General features: G+C 36.7%; 1 protein-coding gene across 1 annotated transcript; it reads right to left on the reverse strand.

The window, feature by feature from the left end:
* Positions 1–12827: 12827 nt before the first annotated feature.
* LOC114288669 (GDSL esterase/lipase At1g71250) lies at positions 12828–18318 on the reverse strand. The gene is made up of 5 exons (XM_028232225.2): positions 17904–18318; positions 14926–15053; positions 14582–14824; positions 14031–14292; positions 12828–13136 (listed from the first exon to the last, which is right to left on the reverse strand). The coding sequence occupies exons 1-5, from the start codon at positions 18172–18174 to the stop codon at positions 12910–12912; spliced, it is 1131 nt and encodes a 376-aa protein (XP_028088026.2). The 5' UTR covers positions 18175–18318; the 3' UTR covers positions 12828–12909.
* Positions 18319–18916: the final 598 nt, after the last annotated feature.

The following is an 18916-nucleotide window of genomic DNA, read 5'->3' on the forward strand; positions in this document are numbered from 1 at the left end:
ATACGACGTTTACTTACCATTTCTCGTGCATTAGGATTCGAACACTCGAACACCTATACGGATTATCCTACACAGTGGCAGATATGTAAATACGGCGTTTACTTACCATTTCTCGTGCATTAGGGTTCGAACACTCGAACACCTATACGGATTCTCGTGCACAGTGGCAGATATGCTAATACGGCGTTTACATACCATTTCTCACGCATTAGGGTTCGAACACTCGAACACCTAAACGGATTCTCCTGCATAGTGGCAGATATGTAAATGCGGCGTTTAGTTACCATTTCTGAGGCATTAGGGTTCGAACACTCGAACACTTATACGGATTCTTCTACACAGTGACAGATATGTAAATACGGCGTTTATTTACCATTTCTTATGGATTAGGGTTCGAACACTCGACCACCTATACGGATTCTCCTGCACAGTGGCAGATACGTAAATACGGCGTTTGCATACCATTTCTCACGCATTCGGGTTGGAACACTCGAACACCTAAACGGATTCTCCTGCGCAATGGCAGATATGTAAATATGGCGTTTCCATACCATTTCTCATGCATTAGGGTTCGAACACTCGAACACCTATACGGATACTCCTGCACAGTGGCAGATATGTAAATACGGCGTTTGCTTACCATTTCTCACGCATTAGGGTTCGAACACTCGAACGCCTATACGGATTCTCCTGCACAGTGGCAGATATGTAAATACGGCGTTTACTTACTATTTCTCCTGCGTTAGGGTTCGAACACTCGAACACCTATACGGATTCTCCTGCACAGTGGCAGATATGTAAATACGGCGTTTACTTACCATTTCTCGTGCATTTGGGTTCGAACACTCGAACACCTATACGGATTCTCCTGCATAGTGGCAGATATGTAAATACGGCGTTTACATACCATTTCTCACGCATTAGGGTTCGAACACTCGAACACCTAAACGGATTCTCCTGCACAGTGGCAGATATGTAAATATGGCGTTTACATGCCATTTCTCATGCATTAGGGTTCGAACACTCGAACACCTATACGGATACTCCTGCACAGTGGTAGATATGTAAATACGGCGTTTACTTACCATTTCTCACGCATTAGGGTTCGAACACTCGAACACCTATACGGATTCTCCTACATAGTGGCAGATATGTAAATTCGGCGTTTACTTACCATTTCTCGTGCATTAGGGTTCGAACACTCGAACACCTATACGGATTCTCCTGCACAGTGGCAGATATGTAAATACGGCGTTTACATACCATTTCTCACGCATTAGGGTTCTAACAGTCGAACACCTAAACGGATTCCCCTGCACAGTGGCAGAGAGGCTTGGCTCTAGACCTCGGGACTTTTTGTGCTTCGTCTCGGTTTGCGAACCAGGTCTTGTTTTCTCTATTTTCTCTTCTTGAAGGGAGGGAGAGGTCTCATAGACTATCTCTTTGTGGCCGTAGGTTACGTTTCGTGGTTGTAGGCCACTTTTCCCGTTTGGTGGCTAGTTTTTGATTTTCGGAGCCGTCGACCGTGCGCCTCGATTTGGGACCGCTTAACTACCTCCGTTTTCTCCGATTTTTAGTACACACCTTGTTTCCTCTCTTTAGAGGGACACTGTGGCCCGGGAGACCACCTTTGTGGTCGCACGCCACTTCTGGTGCTTAACAGTCAGTTTTCGGGGCCCCCGACTGCGCGTTTTTGCCCCCGAACCTTCGTTTTGCATCGCTGTGGGTTCATTTTTGGCATGGACCCTAGTTTCATTGTTTGGAAGGTGGTACAAGGGTGGGAGACCACCTTTTCTCCTTGGAGACCACTTTTCTCCCGCCGGCCGATTTTCTTGTCAGCTAAGTGGTCTCCCTCACTTTTGAGCCACAATTTCTGGTCTCCCATACCACCATTGAGTTGCATTCACCTGGGAGACCACCAATATGGGTAGGCCGACCACCTTTTCAACTTGAACCTTTTGACCCCAGGTCGGTCGACTAGGGCAAGTGGTCGGCCGACCACTTGAACTGGTTGGCCAGCCTTTTGCTTTTTTGTCTCTTTGAGTGCTATCCAGCTGTGCCAGCTGGGAGGCATTTGCCCCATCCTCCGAGGATTGACCCTCTTGTTTTGGCTTCTTAATGAAGCTTGGTCCCTTTTGCTCAGCTTCTAAGAGAAGCTTGACCTTTTGTTGAGCTTCTTGAGGAAGCTTGACCCCTTTGATCTAGCTTCCTCAAGAAGCTTGACCCTTTTGGTTTAGCTTCCTTTAGAAGCTTGGCCTCTTTGCTCCAAGCTTCTTAGAGAAGCTATGGACCTCCTCTTCTATAAGAGGGAGCCTCTCCCTCATGGGCCAAGGTTGAGAAATTTTGGCTAAGGCATACACCTCTCTCTCTCTATATCATTCTCTTTTGGTGTTGAAAACTCCTAGTTCTTGGCTCCATTGCACTACACCTCCAAGCACAACACCTCCATAGTCAACCTAAGCACCTAGAAGCTCATTTTTCAGAGGTTGAAGAGTTCCTATTTTGGTCCAGAAGCTGCTGGCCTTCTTCTCTACAATGGTAAGTCTCTATTTTCCTCTTTGTAGCCTTATTTTGCTTCATAGTTTAGCTCTATTTTCAAGCATATTTAGGCTTTATCATAAATTGAAAAAAGTCTTTTTTTGATCTTCTAAACATGTTTGTTTAAGGCCATTTTTCTATTGGGGGTCATCTACCCTCTTGCATGTTTCATTTCCTCTTGTTTTGAGCTATGCATTAGGGCCTTTGTGTTGAGCTTTGTTGGCCCTTTTGAACACTGAAATTTAGAAGATTTTCAGTGGGTATTATGTGTTTTTGAACATCAAAATCAGAGAGGGGTGACCCTCTCACTCCTTGTCTTGTTTACTAGCTTTCTTGGCCTTACAAAGGAGCCCCTATTTGCATGTTTTCAAGCCATGTTTCAGGCCATTATTTGTGAGTTTTATGACCTGCATGAACTCTGTCCAGAGTTATTTTTGCCATGTTGAATGTCTATTATGCATGTGTAGAGTAATCCTCTTCAAGGCCTTCCAAAGGGGCCTTTACTTGCATGCTTCCTAGACTCATTTCAGGCCCTTTTCAGTGAGTTTTAGGGCCCTTATAACCTCTGTCTAGAGGTAGTTTTTCCATTTTGTGTGTCCATCATACATGTGTAGAACAACCCTCTCATTGGCCTTTCAAAGGAACACTTCATTCTAACATGTGTTGACTGAGTTTCAGTGGATTTTTGGTCATATTTTGGCATTCCATGTTTCTATTTTTGGCTGGTTTGGTGGCCCCTCATGTGCTTCATATACATGTAGTGTAAACCATGCTTACTAGCCTATGTTGCATGTTGTTTTCGCCCTTCATGTTAGCACTTTTTGGCCCTGCCTTAAACTGATTTTGTGCATGTTTTGGACTGCCTTAACTCTATTTTTGGGTCTCATGGTCGAATGATGCTTGTTTTGCATGCTTGTAGTTCAATATCCATGCCTAGCTTTGAGATTTGAGGTCTATTGCATGCATATACTGAAGTGTTTTCATGCTTTAGGGTTATTATACATCATATTTCAGAGCTTATATGAATGCCATATTCCCATGATTTTCACTCTTTAAACGTATTTGAGAGTTGTGCATAAATGCCTCGTTTTCGGACCATTGCATGAGCTTCGTTTCTTTGCATGTTGAGTCATCATTTTGGGCCATTTTCCCACTGTTTTAGACCTACCTAGGGTCTGTTTGGGGCTGGTTTTGCTATTTATACATTGCTTTGTGTACCTCTAGTGTAACCCGTTTCACTAGTTTCGGTATTTGAGCCATCTTGCATGCATTGTGTGACATATTTGCACGATTCGGGACCATTGTACATTATGTTTCAGAGCCGAAAAATGTGTGTTTGCATGCCATACTTCATCCTTTTCCATGCTTAGTTAGAGTTGCATGTTGTGCCTTAGGATCGGTCATTTGCATTCGTGTATGTTTGCATGTATTTCGGTTGTCTCATTTCCATCATATGGCCACTGATGTGAGTGTGGCTAAGGTCCACTCATATTGGTGTAAGTCCATCTTGCATTTGTATATGCCATTTAGTTCATGTGGGCATGATAGTCATCGTAAGTGCATTGTGTATGCCATGTTATGTCACGTGCATTGTGTATGCCATTTTAGCACATAGCATTGCGTATGCTAAGTTGCATGTTAGTCGCATTGTGTATGCCATCTCATTGCTTTGTGTTTGAAGTAGGGTTTAGTCCGAACACGAGAAACGAGGGATGTTTCGTACTCCAAGTAACGAAACGTGCCTCGATTATTGGTCGCCGACACTCTTGACTGTCCATGATAGAGTTGTTGGCTTTACTTGCTTATATGTGCATTCATTTCACATCGAGTCGTGCAATTCGATTTCTCGGCCATCATGCATCGAGATGCGTGATTGGTGGCATGAGGACTGCACTCCCTTGAGCTTGTGCAAGGACAGGAAGAGTGGTCATGCACACATTTATTGAAAATACATTGCCTTTTCTCTCTCTTGCCTTTGTTGCAGAAAAACCAGAAACCAGAGGTGAAAATTGGTCAGTCGACCAGATTTTCTGGCAGGCCGACCACCCTCTTTGGTCTCCACCACAAAGGGTGGTCGGCAGGTGGTCTCCCATGCTAATAACTGGTCGGTGGCCTTCCCAAGGTGGAGTTTCAGCCTTCTGGAGCTTTGTGCAAGTTTCTGAGATCAATTGCAAACAACGGCGAGGCGAGGCATCGCGATGGAATTTCCCGACAAGGCGACCCGAGTATGCATGCATCATTCATCATTCGGAACAGAGCTGAGGCGATCCATTTAGCTTGCATGCTAATTTATTTGCTTTTCTAGTTAATTTGTTGATTAATTAGGGTTTTGTAATATTTAATTAGCTAGAGTAATTAATTATTTATTCGGACTGTATTATTTATTCAGACCCTTCGAGAGAGGGCCAATTGTTGTAATAAGTGTGCGTGTGTGTGATGTATGTCTTCCAACCCCACGTCTTTCTCCCTTTTATTTACCAGCTTATGATGGTTAGTTTAGGGCATGTTTCAATTAGCATACTTATGATAGCATGTTTGCATTCATTCATCTGTCTTGCATGCACCGGGCTCGGCGCATCATACTAACTGCATTGTATTTCAATTCCGAGTTGAATACTTGTTAGTTGTAGCATTTCACATGCCATCTTTAGAATAGCCGAGCCTATTGTAGTTGCATTCCTGCATGTGTTGCATTAGGCATTTCAGCATAGTTAGGATCATGCATGGATTTCTAACATAGCTTCTATTTTGACTTAGAGTACTCGGTAAGTGTTTATGCTTTAGCATCCTTGCATGTGTGTGAGTGACTGTCATGATAGCATGCTTACCATGAGGCTATGTGCTTATGTGATATACCTGCCTGAATGCCTGTGAGTGAAGGTTGGATTATCTGAATTGGAATAATGCATTGACTGTGAGTTTTAAGCCCACTTGAGAGTGGCAAACCATCATGTTTTCTTAGCCCACCCAAGGGTGGCAAATCCACGTCTTAGCCTACTTGCGGGTAGCACCATCAAACCATTTTCAAAATAAACAAACATGAGATGTGTTGTTCCAATTTAGGCGATCCAGTCTATACTTGTATGCTATGCGCATCACGTAGTAAATCTAGGTTAATAACCGGAATAAGAGCACATAATGTTTTCAAAACTCGATATCATGGTTAGTAAAGGCCGATCTTTGATCGGGCAAGCGGGGGTGCTCACGAAGTGACCTTCCCCAATCGTACCCAAGTTCCCGAGCCGAGGCAACTTTGGTGATGACGGACACGTGGCCTTAGGCGAACGAGTCAGGGTTTCCTAAATTTCCCAAAATAAAATATTTAGGTGGCGACTCTGTATCTGACAAAGCAGTTAATGTTTGGCACTTCTTTCAAAAAAATCTGTTTTCAAAAACGATTTGCCGGATTTGGACTCTTTGACGATTCATCGGTCTTGCATTGCACTCTGTGAGATTAGATACAGGACCGTGACAATTGAGTCCTGAACTGTAGTGAGCCCATATGAACAAAACGGGATTTCGCTCCCGGGACGTTTGAGGACGTCTACATAAGGTAGGACCACACTTCCCACTCTTCTTCTCTACCACTTCTAATGTATACTTTCTATTTCTAAGTGATATTATATGTATAATTCTGTGTTTTTATAGTCAAATCATTTTATAGTCAATATATATATATATATATATATATGTGATATTATGTACTAAATAGAAGGCAGCTATAGGAGTCTTTAGTGAAGCTTAAACCTACTTTTGTAAGTCCTTGGTGTGTAGGAGGGGATTTTAATAAAATTAGAGTCATGAGTGAAAGGAAAAGGTGTTTGAGGAAGGATAGAGAAATGAAGGATTTCAATGATTTGATTGATAATTTGGAGTTGCTAGATATTCCAATGATAGACAGAACCTTTACATGGTGCAATGCTTTGGATGGAGATAGGTGGAGAAGGATTAATAGTTTTCTAATTGGCCATAGGTGGTTGGAAAAGTTCTCATTTAAACAATGGAGCTACCTAGAAGTATATCTGATAACTGCCCTATATTGTTAATGGAAAATAAGAGGGATTGGGGACCAAGGCCATTTAGATTCATAAATGCTTGGTGCTTGCATCCTACATTTAAATCTGAAGTGAGGAAATCTTGGGAAAACAATCAGATAAGTGGTTGGGCTAGTTACATGATAATGAAAAAGCTGGGGAATCTCAGAGTACATCTCAGAAGGTGGAATTGTGAAGTGTTTGGAAATATTGATGAGCAATTGAAACAAGCTGAGGATGAACTCCATGACTGGGATGTTGATGCTGAAGGAAGGAACCTGCAGGAACATAAGGTCAAAAGGAGAAGGGAGGTTAGAAGGCTAGTTTAGGAGTTGAACAAAAAGAAAGAGTGGTTATGGCATCAAAAATCCAGACTGACATGGGTAGCCAATGGGGATAAAAAATACAAGGTTTTTTCATATTTTGGCTAGTAGCAGCAGAGGAAAAATTTGTTGGATTCCGTAAATGAGAATGGTGTCATCTATGATAAACCATATGTGATTAAACAAGCAGTGGTGAGATATTTCAGCCAACTATTTTCTGATGATTGGAGGATTAGGCCAAACTGTTAGGTGCATTTGTCTCAATTAGTCCTGTAGAATCTGGATTGTTAGAGGAAGAGTTTTCAGAGGAGGAAATTTGGAAAGCAGTCAATGATTGTGATGGTAACAAAACTTTGGGGCTTAATGGGTATAAGTTAACTTCCATTCAGAAATGCTGAAATATAATGAAAAGGATGGTAGAACAGCTTATGAATGAATTCCATTCTAATGGTAAGTTCGCTCGAGAAGTGAACAGTTCTTTTGTTACTCTAATTCCCAAAAAAGATAATCCCATGGGTCTGAGTGATTATAGGCCTATTAGTTTGGTAGGTTCAGTGCACAAAATAGTTGCCAAGGTCTAATCAAGAAGATTGAGAAAGGTGCTTCCAAAGATTATTAGTGAAGTACAAACAGCCTTTTTGAGTGGAAGATGTTTCTTGGATGGGGTGTCAATTGCCAATGAAGTGGTAGATTAGTGGAAAAGATCAAAGAAACAAGGTAATCATCCTATAGTTGGATTTTGAGAAAGCATGTGATTCAGTAAATTGGGAGTTCTTGTATTCAATGTTGACCAACTTTGGTTTTGGTGAGAAATGGGTGAGGTGGATGAAGACTTGTATCTCTACAGCTAGAATCTCAATGCTAGTTAATGGTTCACCCACATCAGAATTTTCTCCAGTAAAAGGTCTTAGGCAAGGTGATCCACTTTCACCTTTCCTTTTTAACATTGTTGCAGAGGCCTTCACTTATTAATGAAAAGAGCTAAAGAAGTGGGTTTGATTAGAGGAGCTTCAATTGGACCAAATGATCTGAGATTATCTCACCTTCCATTTACAGATGATACTATCATATTTTGTGAAGCAGATTGGGAGGAAATTATTGCTATTAAGAGAATTCTAAGATGCTTTGAGGTGATGCCGGGACTTAAAATTAATTTTCACAAAAGTCAGGTGAGTGGGTTAGGTGTTTAGGTTGATTTAGTGAAAGAATTTGCAAATAGGCTCAATTGCCATAGCCAAAAGCTGCCTTGAAGTATCTGGGTATGCCTTTAGGAGCAAATCCAAGGAAAAAGAGCACCTGGCAGCCAGTGGTTGATAAATTTAAGAAAAAGCTAGCTTTATGGAAGGGAAGGTGCTTGTCTTTTGCAGGAAGATTAACCTTGATAAGATCAGTGATGTCTAGTTTACTAGTCTATTTCTTATCTTTGTTTAAAATGCCAGTGGGTATTGTAAGATCACTTGATAAAATTCAGTCTGGTTTTCTCTGGGCAGGATCTAAATTGAGGAGAAAATTTCATCTAGTTAGTTGAAAGTAGGTATGCTTGAACAAGATTCAAGGAGGGTTAGGGGTTAGGAATCTAAGGGAGGTAAATGATTGCCTACTTATAAAGTGGTAGTGGAGGTATGGTAGGGAGGAGAATGCTTTGTGGAAACAAGTGTTTTGCAGCAAATATGGCGGGTTTGGTGGCAGATGGAGTTCGTTACCAGTGGTTTCAAGTATGATGTCTATTCTGTGGCATGATGTCTTATTAGTGAATCGATCTAATCCTGCTTTGAGTGAATTCTTTTTCAACAATGTCAAAACAGTTGTGGGTAATGGTAGAAGGATTCAGTTTTGGGTTGATGGATGGTTTAGCAATCAAAGTCTTAGTGAAGTCTTTCCCAGATTGTGTTTCATTGTCAACTAAGAAATGTGAGTCGCTACTGCATTTTATCCAAAGGAAAGGAGAGGGTCGTGACTACAAGCTAGTTTTTAGAAGGCCTGTTTTCGCTTGGGAAGAGGAGGAAATGTCCAAGTTGAATGATTTGTTGCATAATGCACCTACTATAAATGCTTTGGTTGAAGATTCTTGTTCTTGATTAGCAAACTCTTCTGGGTCTTTTACTGAGGTAGCAGTGTGGAAATTAGTGAAATCATCCAAAGGTCCTACAAAATCAATTACAAAGAGCATTTGGAAGAATATAGCTCCGCCCAAAGTGCAATTCCTGAGTTGGCTAACTTAGAGAAGTAGGATTAAATCCTCAGCTTTTTTGCTTAGGATAGAAGTGTTGAATCTAAATGCCAACCCACTGTGTGTGCTTTGTAAATCTAAAGTGGAGACCATGAATCATGTGCTACTACATTGTCATTCGATATGAAGAGTCTGGTCTGATATTGTTAATTAGTGGAATTTGAGTTGGATCATCCCTGGTTCAGCGGAGGAACTCTTACAATGGTGGACAGGTATAAGACATAAGTTTCAGGTGAATGAAATTTGGAAGGTAGTTCCTTTAGCAATGATGTGGTCTGTGTGGAAACTTAGGAATGAGTGTTTGTTTAAAGAGGCAAATCCAGATTTTGTAGAATTGACTGAGTTGGTGAAGGTTAGAGTTGCTTTATGGGTAAAATCAAATTTGAAAGAGTTGCACTACTCAGTGCATGACATAGTATCTAATCTGAAGCAAGTATGCTATTGTGTATAGTTAGGAGACAACCCAGTTGTTGTTGTAGATATGAAGTGTATTGCCTGGCAGCTGCTGCTACAGAGCTACTGATAGATGCTGAAGTAGGATTGCATTCTGTTCTTGTCTACTACTGCTGCTGCTGCCAGTGTGCTGCGACTGATAATATTCTTGCCTACTGCTGCCAGTTACTACTAATAGCCAGAGTTTGCTGATCTGTTCTGTGCTGCATTGCTGATCTGTTTTGTGCTGCTCTGTCTCTTTGCTGCTCTATCTTTTTGTTGTATAAACTGTTTTCTGTGTCTATGTATATCAGGATTACATAAAAGAGTGAGGCATTGCTAATCTGTTGTCTTTGTTTTCTTTCTTGGTTATTGCTTTCTTTAGGGGTGCTTAACCTATGATAGGATGGGCTTTTTGGTGCCAACCTAGTTGGGATGATCTAACCCATTGTGATGCTTTGTGCACTCTCCTCTCTTTATTGATGTTTTGATGTTTTTGTGTGTACATCTTGTAACTTTCATCGTCATCAATAAAGTTTCTATTTTTTGCTGATCAAAAAATATATATATGTATATATATATATATATGTGATATTATGTATTGGTATTGGTATGAGTTCTTTTTCTCTTTTATTCAGTAAATAGTTTCTAGGGCTCTTGAGTATGTAGAAAATGTGTGAATTTTTGTAGAGCCTAATTGTGTGTTTTTATAGTCAAATCATTTTCTTCAAGTTTTTAATGAAAATTTCCTGAAAACAATTCCCTTGTTGGATTTTTAGTAAATTCCAGAAAAATTCACTTAAAATGATTTTCATGTCAAAAGTTTCCTTTATGTGTTTCTTCTAATATTTATTTGAACAAAAATGATTGATAGAATTGTGAGAAAATCAATTTTTCCCAATGATCGATGAATGTGGATGGAGTTGAAGTAATGGCCAATTTATGGAACTACAATTAAATGAAACTAGACTCTTTATTTTATAACTCATAATAAAATCAGTCCCATTGGGGTTCCGAAAGTAATTTAACCAAATTAATTTCCCTACTTGTGCATATTTGGAAATTTGAAAATAATAGTCAATGTGCTCTTTCTTATGGAATATTAAACCCATGCTTTGTTTCCTGTTTGTGTTGGCATTAGATTATCATATATGCTTCTTTAATTTCTCTATTTGATCATGCTTCAGCTACCTTATGCTTGGTATAGTTGTAGTTCTCCTTTGCTCTAACTGAAATTCATAATAAATTTAAGAAGGAGAACTTAATTGGGTGGTAATGGGCTGCGCTTATTTGCAAGGAATTTGAAAGATAATTGTAAAATGTAATTGTTGGTACTGTAATGAGATGTGGTGAGACGTGTTCTTTTAGAGTTGGAATATGTTCCCTTTGGGTGAAATGTTGCACAAATGTGTCTTTGAACCCTAACGTGGTAGGGGAGGTATCATGGCTGCTTAACGGAATTGGGGAGGCATAAGGGTGGCAATGGTAGTCTCACATAGGGAGAGTATCCCTGGAAGCCTGTTCCTTTGGAGCAGGCCATGATGACATTGTTGATATTTGTACGGTAAGCGACAAACTGATAATTATGCAGTAAGCAATGCATCATTCTTTTTTTAACCAAGTGGGAGTCAGAATTGCCTGTGACTAGTATTAGTGGTTGGATAGGTATGACATTTCATGGAGAATCGCCTAGAATAGACTTTTGATTGAACATTATGAGGATTGTAATTTATTAATTACTTGTAAGTATTTAATGTTTTCATTGTATATTATTATACGTTTTACTGCATTACCAATGCATTTGTGTCTAACTTTACTTGTTATTGTTATATTGCTATATTTATATTTGTTTGTATTGTCTGGGGATGTAAATAGTAGAGGTTGGGTGAGGGTTTCGCAGTTCACGGCTTTTGCCCTAGTGTTGAATGCCAGATTTTGAAGAATTCACCGGCACAGAAGATTTCAGAGAAGAGATCGGGAAATTGCGGCAATGTGGACTGGGTTTGAGATTGCTTATCTCTTGCTTACTTTATTTGTAATTTATAAACTTAGGACAACGTTGTTTGTAATTTATAAAACTATGATGTGTAATTATCATTTTTGAATGTGTAACCTTAGAAGAACTCTGTATTTATTTGTTAATATATTTTTTGATGTTCTTGATTTTTGAGATGTCACATGCTTGGTTCTACAAGGCAAACATGTGATCTACAACTACTTGTTTTCTATGAGTTTATGTACACCTTACTTTACCTCAGTTGTAGTGTAAGTAAAGATGAAGGATTATGATAAAAAAGATATGTTAGAGTTTGTGATGCGAAGGACTCTTATACTGTGTTTGGTTGGAGGATTTGAGCAGGGATTTAGAAAGGGAAATAGAAAAGGTAGGTGAAATGTGAATAAAATATACCTATATTTCATCTAGTTTCACACACCTTTTCCCTTTTCCTTTCCAAATCCCTTCCCAAATCTCCCAATCAAACACAACGTAGAGGATTAATTGTGATATAAGATAGTTAGATCCCAACTCTCACATAACAAGCTTTTACAAAGAAGAGCATATGATTGTATTATAGAATAGAAGATCTACTCACATTTTTCCGTATTCTCCAAGCATATATATTAAGCTTCCATGGCTGAAGGTGAAGAATAAGTCTTGTTTGAAGACCTATCTATGTGGTTTCATTCTTCAAACTTGTACAAATTCAGTCTTGGGTTTTCAAGAGCCTTCGACTCAAATGAAACATTTTTTGGTAATAAATTTACTTACAAAAAAATCAACTCATAGGTAGATGTCAAATATTATTATTTTTTTTGTCCCATTCCTCATCCACATATCTTTTTCTATTATAGCTATGCACCATTAGTTGTAGTAGATACTCGCACCTTGTATACCCCAAGTGAAGAATTCAAATGGAAAAAATATTGGTGATCAAAATAAAGACTTGGATTAATAGAAGAATGGATAAAATTGAAAAAACCAACACACCCAAAACTATGCTTATCAAACAAGTCCACTTAATCTATTATTTGGTAATAAATATCTCATTCTCTCGACAAACTAAGCCTTCAGAGTACAAACTGTAAATTGAAGCTAATTTTACCCCAATGTTAATTTACCTCATCCCTAAATAACATAAAAATTGGAATAAGTATGACCATAATAAAGTTCATAAAGTAATAAATATGGATAAACACAATCAAACCCATAAACAAGAATTATGATATCATCAACTAATTCATAAACAATCCTTTGGGAATGCCAAATACTTAGTGGCTTTATTTTGACAGCACTGTCATGCAAACTTGAATACAAGATCTGCATTCATATAGAGTTACAACCATAAAGAAATCAACAATTAAACAGAGTCATTTGTTGAACATTGATAGGATAGCAATCATTTGGCGGACCAGAATAGGCCCTTTGAGCAAGGATTGCAGCGGCAGATTGCGTTGGATGAAAAGCATCCCAAAAGACATATTGACTCCTGTTTGAACATGGGACTGCAAAGGGTAGACACGTTATCTGTCCCTGGTTCCTCCCTATTCCACAACATGCCCTATCCACAACATTGAACCCTACATGCAAACCAAAATATACATGAATCAACTCTAAAGTTATCATCACATCTCTCTCTCTCTCTCTTTCTCTCTTTTCTTTTCCATTTGAAGAAAATCTTTACATTTTAAATTTAAAACTCACAATCACGAATATTGAAGTACCATACTAGACATAGTAGAAACCATTAGCATTAGGCCCTTGTTAGGAGATTATTATAGCATTTTTTTCCTATCAAATGATTAGTTCATTTAATTTGCTTACTTTTTTGTCGACGTTTTTACTTAGAGAGAGGGGTTTCACAAATGCTTAAACGATATTTAGGCCTTGTACCTACTCTTAGAGGCGGAGTGACAACATTAAGGCAAAGGGTTATGTGTAGACATGGTTTCCTCCTCCTCCATTTGTACCACCACCTATCCCTTAATTCTTTTCTTGTTGATCCCAATTCCAACCTAGACAGTGGTGGTCGTCCCCATACCCTCCATATAACTTAGAGAGAAAAAACACCAAGAAAAACCCAATTATGTTGTTGAGCCATTTAATAAATGATAATTCAGAGAAGGCTAAATGCCATTTGTAGGCCATGTACCCACCCCCAACCCCTTTCCTTTATCGCATTTCATCCCACACTGGTTCGACATAATTTAAATTTGGACAAATTTTGTACGGAAATTTGAACAGAAATGATCTTAAATTGGGACCAAAATTATACAAATGAAGTATTAGGAACCAAAATAAAAAAAAGGGCATATATTATAAGAAGTGATATTAATGTATTTAAGCCAAAGAAGTAGCATAAAAATTGGGATTAGAGATTTAAAGATGATATAATATTATAGTAATAGTACAGGAAACTAATAATAAGGGAGTATTGGGAAATGATATGATAGAAATTAGAGTATATAGCATACCATAGGCAGCATGGTTATTGAGGATGTCACCAAAAATGCCATAAGTATTGCCATAGACAAAAATGGCACCAGGATGGGTGGTGCCATTGTTGAATATAGTGACTAACGATCTAAGCCCTTCATTGAAGCTACCCAGAATCTGATTTACATAGTCAACACATCTTCCAGGCAATGCCTGCCCTGTGGCCAACTGGTTAGGGATGCAACCAAGTGGTCCAATTCCTGCTATAAAAAATTTCCTTAGTCCCACACTATACAATGCCTGCAACCAACAACATTAACATTCATTATTACAATTTTATTAAAACAACACTACTAGTATGTATTAGCTAATATGTATTAGCTAATAGCTATTAGCTTCTTTATTGATGTTTCGTCACAATGTGTTCGTCTATACATTTGCTTTTATCAATAAACCTTTGTTTTCGCTGATCCAAAAAAAAAAAAAAAAAAAAAGAAAGAAAACTAAAAGCTGTTAGCTAGAGGAATGTAATGGAAACATGAAAATACGAGAAGAGAAGAGAAATAAGGAATAGAAGTAATGAAATAACCTGAATTTGACGAGCATAGTGATTAAGGAGAAGGTTGGCGAAGGTGGAAGGAGTGTAAGTGACGGTGGAAGGGTAGAGGGAAGGCAAGAGGTAGTAGTTAATGTAGTCATTGCTTCCAAAAACCATAACCGCTAAGGAAGTGGACAAGTATTGAGTCAGGTTGGTTCCGCTCATCATTGTTCTTAGTTGGCTCAATGTGTTCTCAAAGTTTATCACCTGCTGGCTTAGGCTATACCGATATCCCTATGTCCATCCATTCATCCATCAAATTTATTTTTCTTGATAAAATTACAAAAAAAAAAAAAAAAAAAATGAAGTGAATGTGGGAAAGAAAGGAATAATACATAGTGTTGTCCAGTTTCATCAAGGATGCCAGCAGCTGCAGAAGCATAATTGACTCCCCCAACAATTCTAGGTCCAGTTGTGGTGGGATCTGCATATGGTGGAGGTGCAGGGATACCCAACTTCTCTCCTGTAACACAAAAACTTCATCAATACATAACTCAATTTCTAAAAATATAGAAAAAAAATTATCTTTTAGTTTTTAATTTAGACTATTGATTTAGATAATTTTAAATGAATAACACTTGCACGATCCAAAATCTTTAATCACAAAACTCTTCGATTCCATATAATAATAATATTATTATTATGTATGCCAATGTAGAAATCAAATGTATCCTAATGATTATAGTGATTTAGGATTTAGGGTTTAGATGGAGGTGCCTTTCTATGGTCCTCCCATTCAGTAATTGGATTGGATGTCCAATTTTGGGGATTGGGTGATTCCTTCCGTCAAACAAATTATTTATGTAAAAAATTAAGTTTATAAGATATTTTAAGCCAAATGATTGGATCATATTTATTTCGAAAAAATGAATCCATTTTCTTTGTAAGTATCAAAATCATACTTTTCATCTATATATATATATATATATATATTTTTAATGTAATCCAACCATATAATCCATGACCAGTCAATTTGATTTCTTACCGGATGAACACAAAAATAAACCATTTAAATCACTATGGTGGCCCGGGATGGGCCCATGTCCCCACTTAACTCTCTAGTCTAATTGCTTGATTAGAGGAAAGCCTTCTCTTTATGTAAGGGGTGGGCATTCCTCGTTTTGGACCGGGCCGGCATTATATCCTAATAATGATTTTGTGTTTGTTCAAGTTCTGTTCGGTCTTAACATTGGATTTTTACATTTATTAAAGTCCAGTCTAAAAAATAATTATAAATTTTAAACTCATTTATCGAGCTACATGTTAAAAAAAATTAAAAATATTTTGTAATTAAATTCAATCACACATTATACTGACATCATTATAAATTGATTTTATATCTAATGTTGGTGCCTTTATTATAGATCATATATGAAGAAAAAAAATTATATATTAATTTTATTTGTATGATTTTATCATACTTGTTTTTTAAAAAAAATAATAGTGATACATTTAAAAAAAAATGTTATATCAACAGAACTTATATAATTTTAAGAAGTCATGAAAAGCCAAAAAAATAAAATAAAAATTATATCATCATCAACAATAATATATATCATCACCACAAATGTGAATTTCAATAAAATTAACAAAGTAAAGTCTAGATTCCAATAAAAAAATATATATTTTTTAATATATTATAATTAATTTAATAGCGGGCCGGACTAGCCAGGCTGAGTTGAACGTATAAATATCAAACCCAGCTATTAATATATCGGGTTGAAAATATTCGTCCAATCTAATCCTATGGGTAAAAACAACCTTTCTAAACTCTAAAAAAAAAAAAAAAAAAAAGAAAGAGACTAGACTGGGCAAATTGGACGGACCAATAGATCGATGCCGACCCCTAAATCACACCATCTATTATTATATTATACATTACAATATGTTGTAGGTCTTTTAGCTTAAATTTTAATTCTTGAGGTTTTATTTTTTGAATTTAAAAATTCATGTGTTGCGGCTTTTTTTTTCATTATATTGGGGATCATCCTTGATTTTAAATTATATTAATTTGACAATTTTTTTTTCCAAAAATGCTGTATTTTTTTTAATTAGGGATTAATTAACTTTATTGAAATCTTTTTAAATGACGCTTTCCTAATTAATATTCAATTACTTTCAAATTTTTTTAATACACAAAGGAGCTCCATCAGGCAAAACAACTTACCTCAACGTTGAAGTGAAAGGTGGGCATCCTACAACTCGAAAAGGAATCAGACTTTATTTTATTTTTATTTTTTTTAACTTCCCTTTTATTATAAGAAAAATATTATATGTTTAATTAGATATTACTTACAAGCATAAAAAAATTATATATTATTTTGTTATTGGTTGCGATGAGCTAGATTAGTCTACAATAGAAAATTTTCAAAACATTTTAAACCGAATATACCATTCTCATACTACAACGGTAAACTTTGCTACCAAGTTTATTTACTCTCTTACAAGTGGTCAATTTTTTTATTTATTTTTTTTTTTTTTTGTGAAGAATTACAACTCTGTATTTATAAATAAATAAATAAAAATTCAAATCAATGATAAAATTTATAAATATTAATAATTAAATTTATAAATTTTTTTACTAATCTGTAAATATTTTTCTATAACTCCACTGATGTGTAGTTTTTCCAATTTTTTTTTTTTTTTTTCTTATAGTTACTTTACACCAATTTTTTGTAAGAATCTTTTTGAAGAAAAATTATATATTCATTTTTAAAATTTTATATATATATATATATATTTGTGATAGTGGTGACAATAATGGTGGTTGCACCGAGGTGCCCCTCTCCACTCTAAAGAACCCGAGTGGTGTGGTGTTGATCATGGTGACTACGACTAAAGTGATGATAAGGTGGGGTAATAGTTGCAGTGGTGGTAAATAGAGCAATGGTAGTGGCAACAATAGTGGTAGTCATAATGATAGTGGTGGTTGGCAGTGATGCCTGTGATGGTTAATTTTGTAGTTGTAGTAGTTGTGGCAGATGTAATGATAGTAAAAGGACGGTATAAGTGGTATTGTTGCAGTGGCATGGAAATAATCAAGGTGGTGGTAAAGTGGTAACAGATGGTGGATGCCAGTTGGCTTGTGTAAACAGTCTAATTTGCTTTTGTGTTTTTATTTATTTTAATTATGACTGAAAGTGATTTGGTTATGATATTTGTAATAATTAATATTACAAATGTCATAAATTGCATATGGTATACACCGTTAGAAGGATGTGTCTATTAAAATAACCCGTATATATAGATATATATATAGAAATTAAATTTTGACAAGAATGGAGTAGAGGTAGAAGAAGAAAGATAGAGTTACCAAGAAAATCAACAAATGTTTTTCCATTAGAGAATCGACCGGTAGGGCCTCTGGGGAAATCACAGCCGTAAGGATAATAGTTTGATTTAGCAATGGAGTCAAGGAAGTTGTTGTTGCCATCATCCACCAATGAATCCCCAAACACATACATCGACCTAAACTGTAATCCCAACACCCCATATGAGCAATATTGCACCATCAACAACATGTACATCACCACCCTCCTAACAATTATAATATTCCACACCCGTCCATCACCCAAAACCTCCATTGATCACAAATTCTCGTGTCGCTCTCAGCAATGAAAGAAAGAAAAAAGAAAAGAAAAGAAAGTAGTAAGGAAAAAGGATGGGCATGAAAACAAGTGTGTTGTGGCAATTTAAATGTGCAACTCTAGTTGGGAAGAGATACGATATGCATGAGAAACGGCTAGGTGCGTAAGCAAAAGCCTTTGAATACTACTTTCTGCATGCTTTATTTCCTTGTTTTTAGGGTGTTCTTTTCTTTATTTGTTGCATTTTGCACCCTTAATATTTGGTCATTTTTTCACTTTGAACTTTAAAATTTGTTTTATTTTTTTTCTTACTTTCATATTTCATATTTTAAGTTTTTTTGGTCTAACATTAGACAAAAAATAATACATTGCCGTAAAAATATTTTATTATATATACTTCACACCTTTGACACAATTTCAAATCTCAATATAATAATATATTTTTTTTATTTATGTTATGTGACAATTAACGTAAAATTTTTCTAACTAATTCTTAATATAAATTAGTTTTAAAAGTAAATTGAGAAAAATTTAAAACATAAAGAGTCAAAATAAAAAAAAACAAAAAAAAAACTTTAAAGGTCAAAATAAAAGAAAAAAACGAAACATATAAATGGGACAAAATAGAATTTATCCTTTTTTATTAACGTCTTATTCATTTCTGGCTTGTTATTTTTCTTACTTTGGATCCTTCCATCGATATTTCTTCTCTTCTCATCACTACTGTGTCTGAATGTTA

The sequence above is a fragment of the Camellia sinensis genome, chromosome 5 (genome assembly GCF_055761805.1).
Source record: "Camellia sinensis isolate YWXY chromosome 5, ASM5576180v1, whole genome shotgun sequence".
In the NCBI taxonomy this organism is placed as follows: Eukaryota; Viridiplantae; Streptophyta; class Magnoliopsida; order Ericales; family Theaceae; genus Camellia; species Camellia sinensis.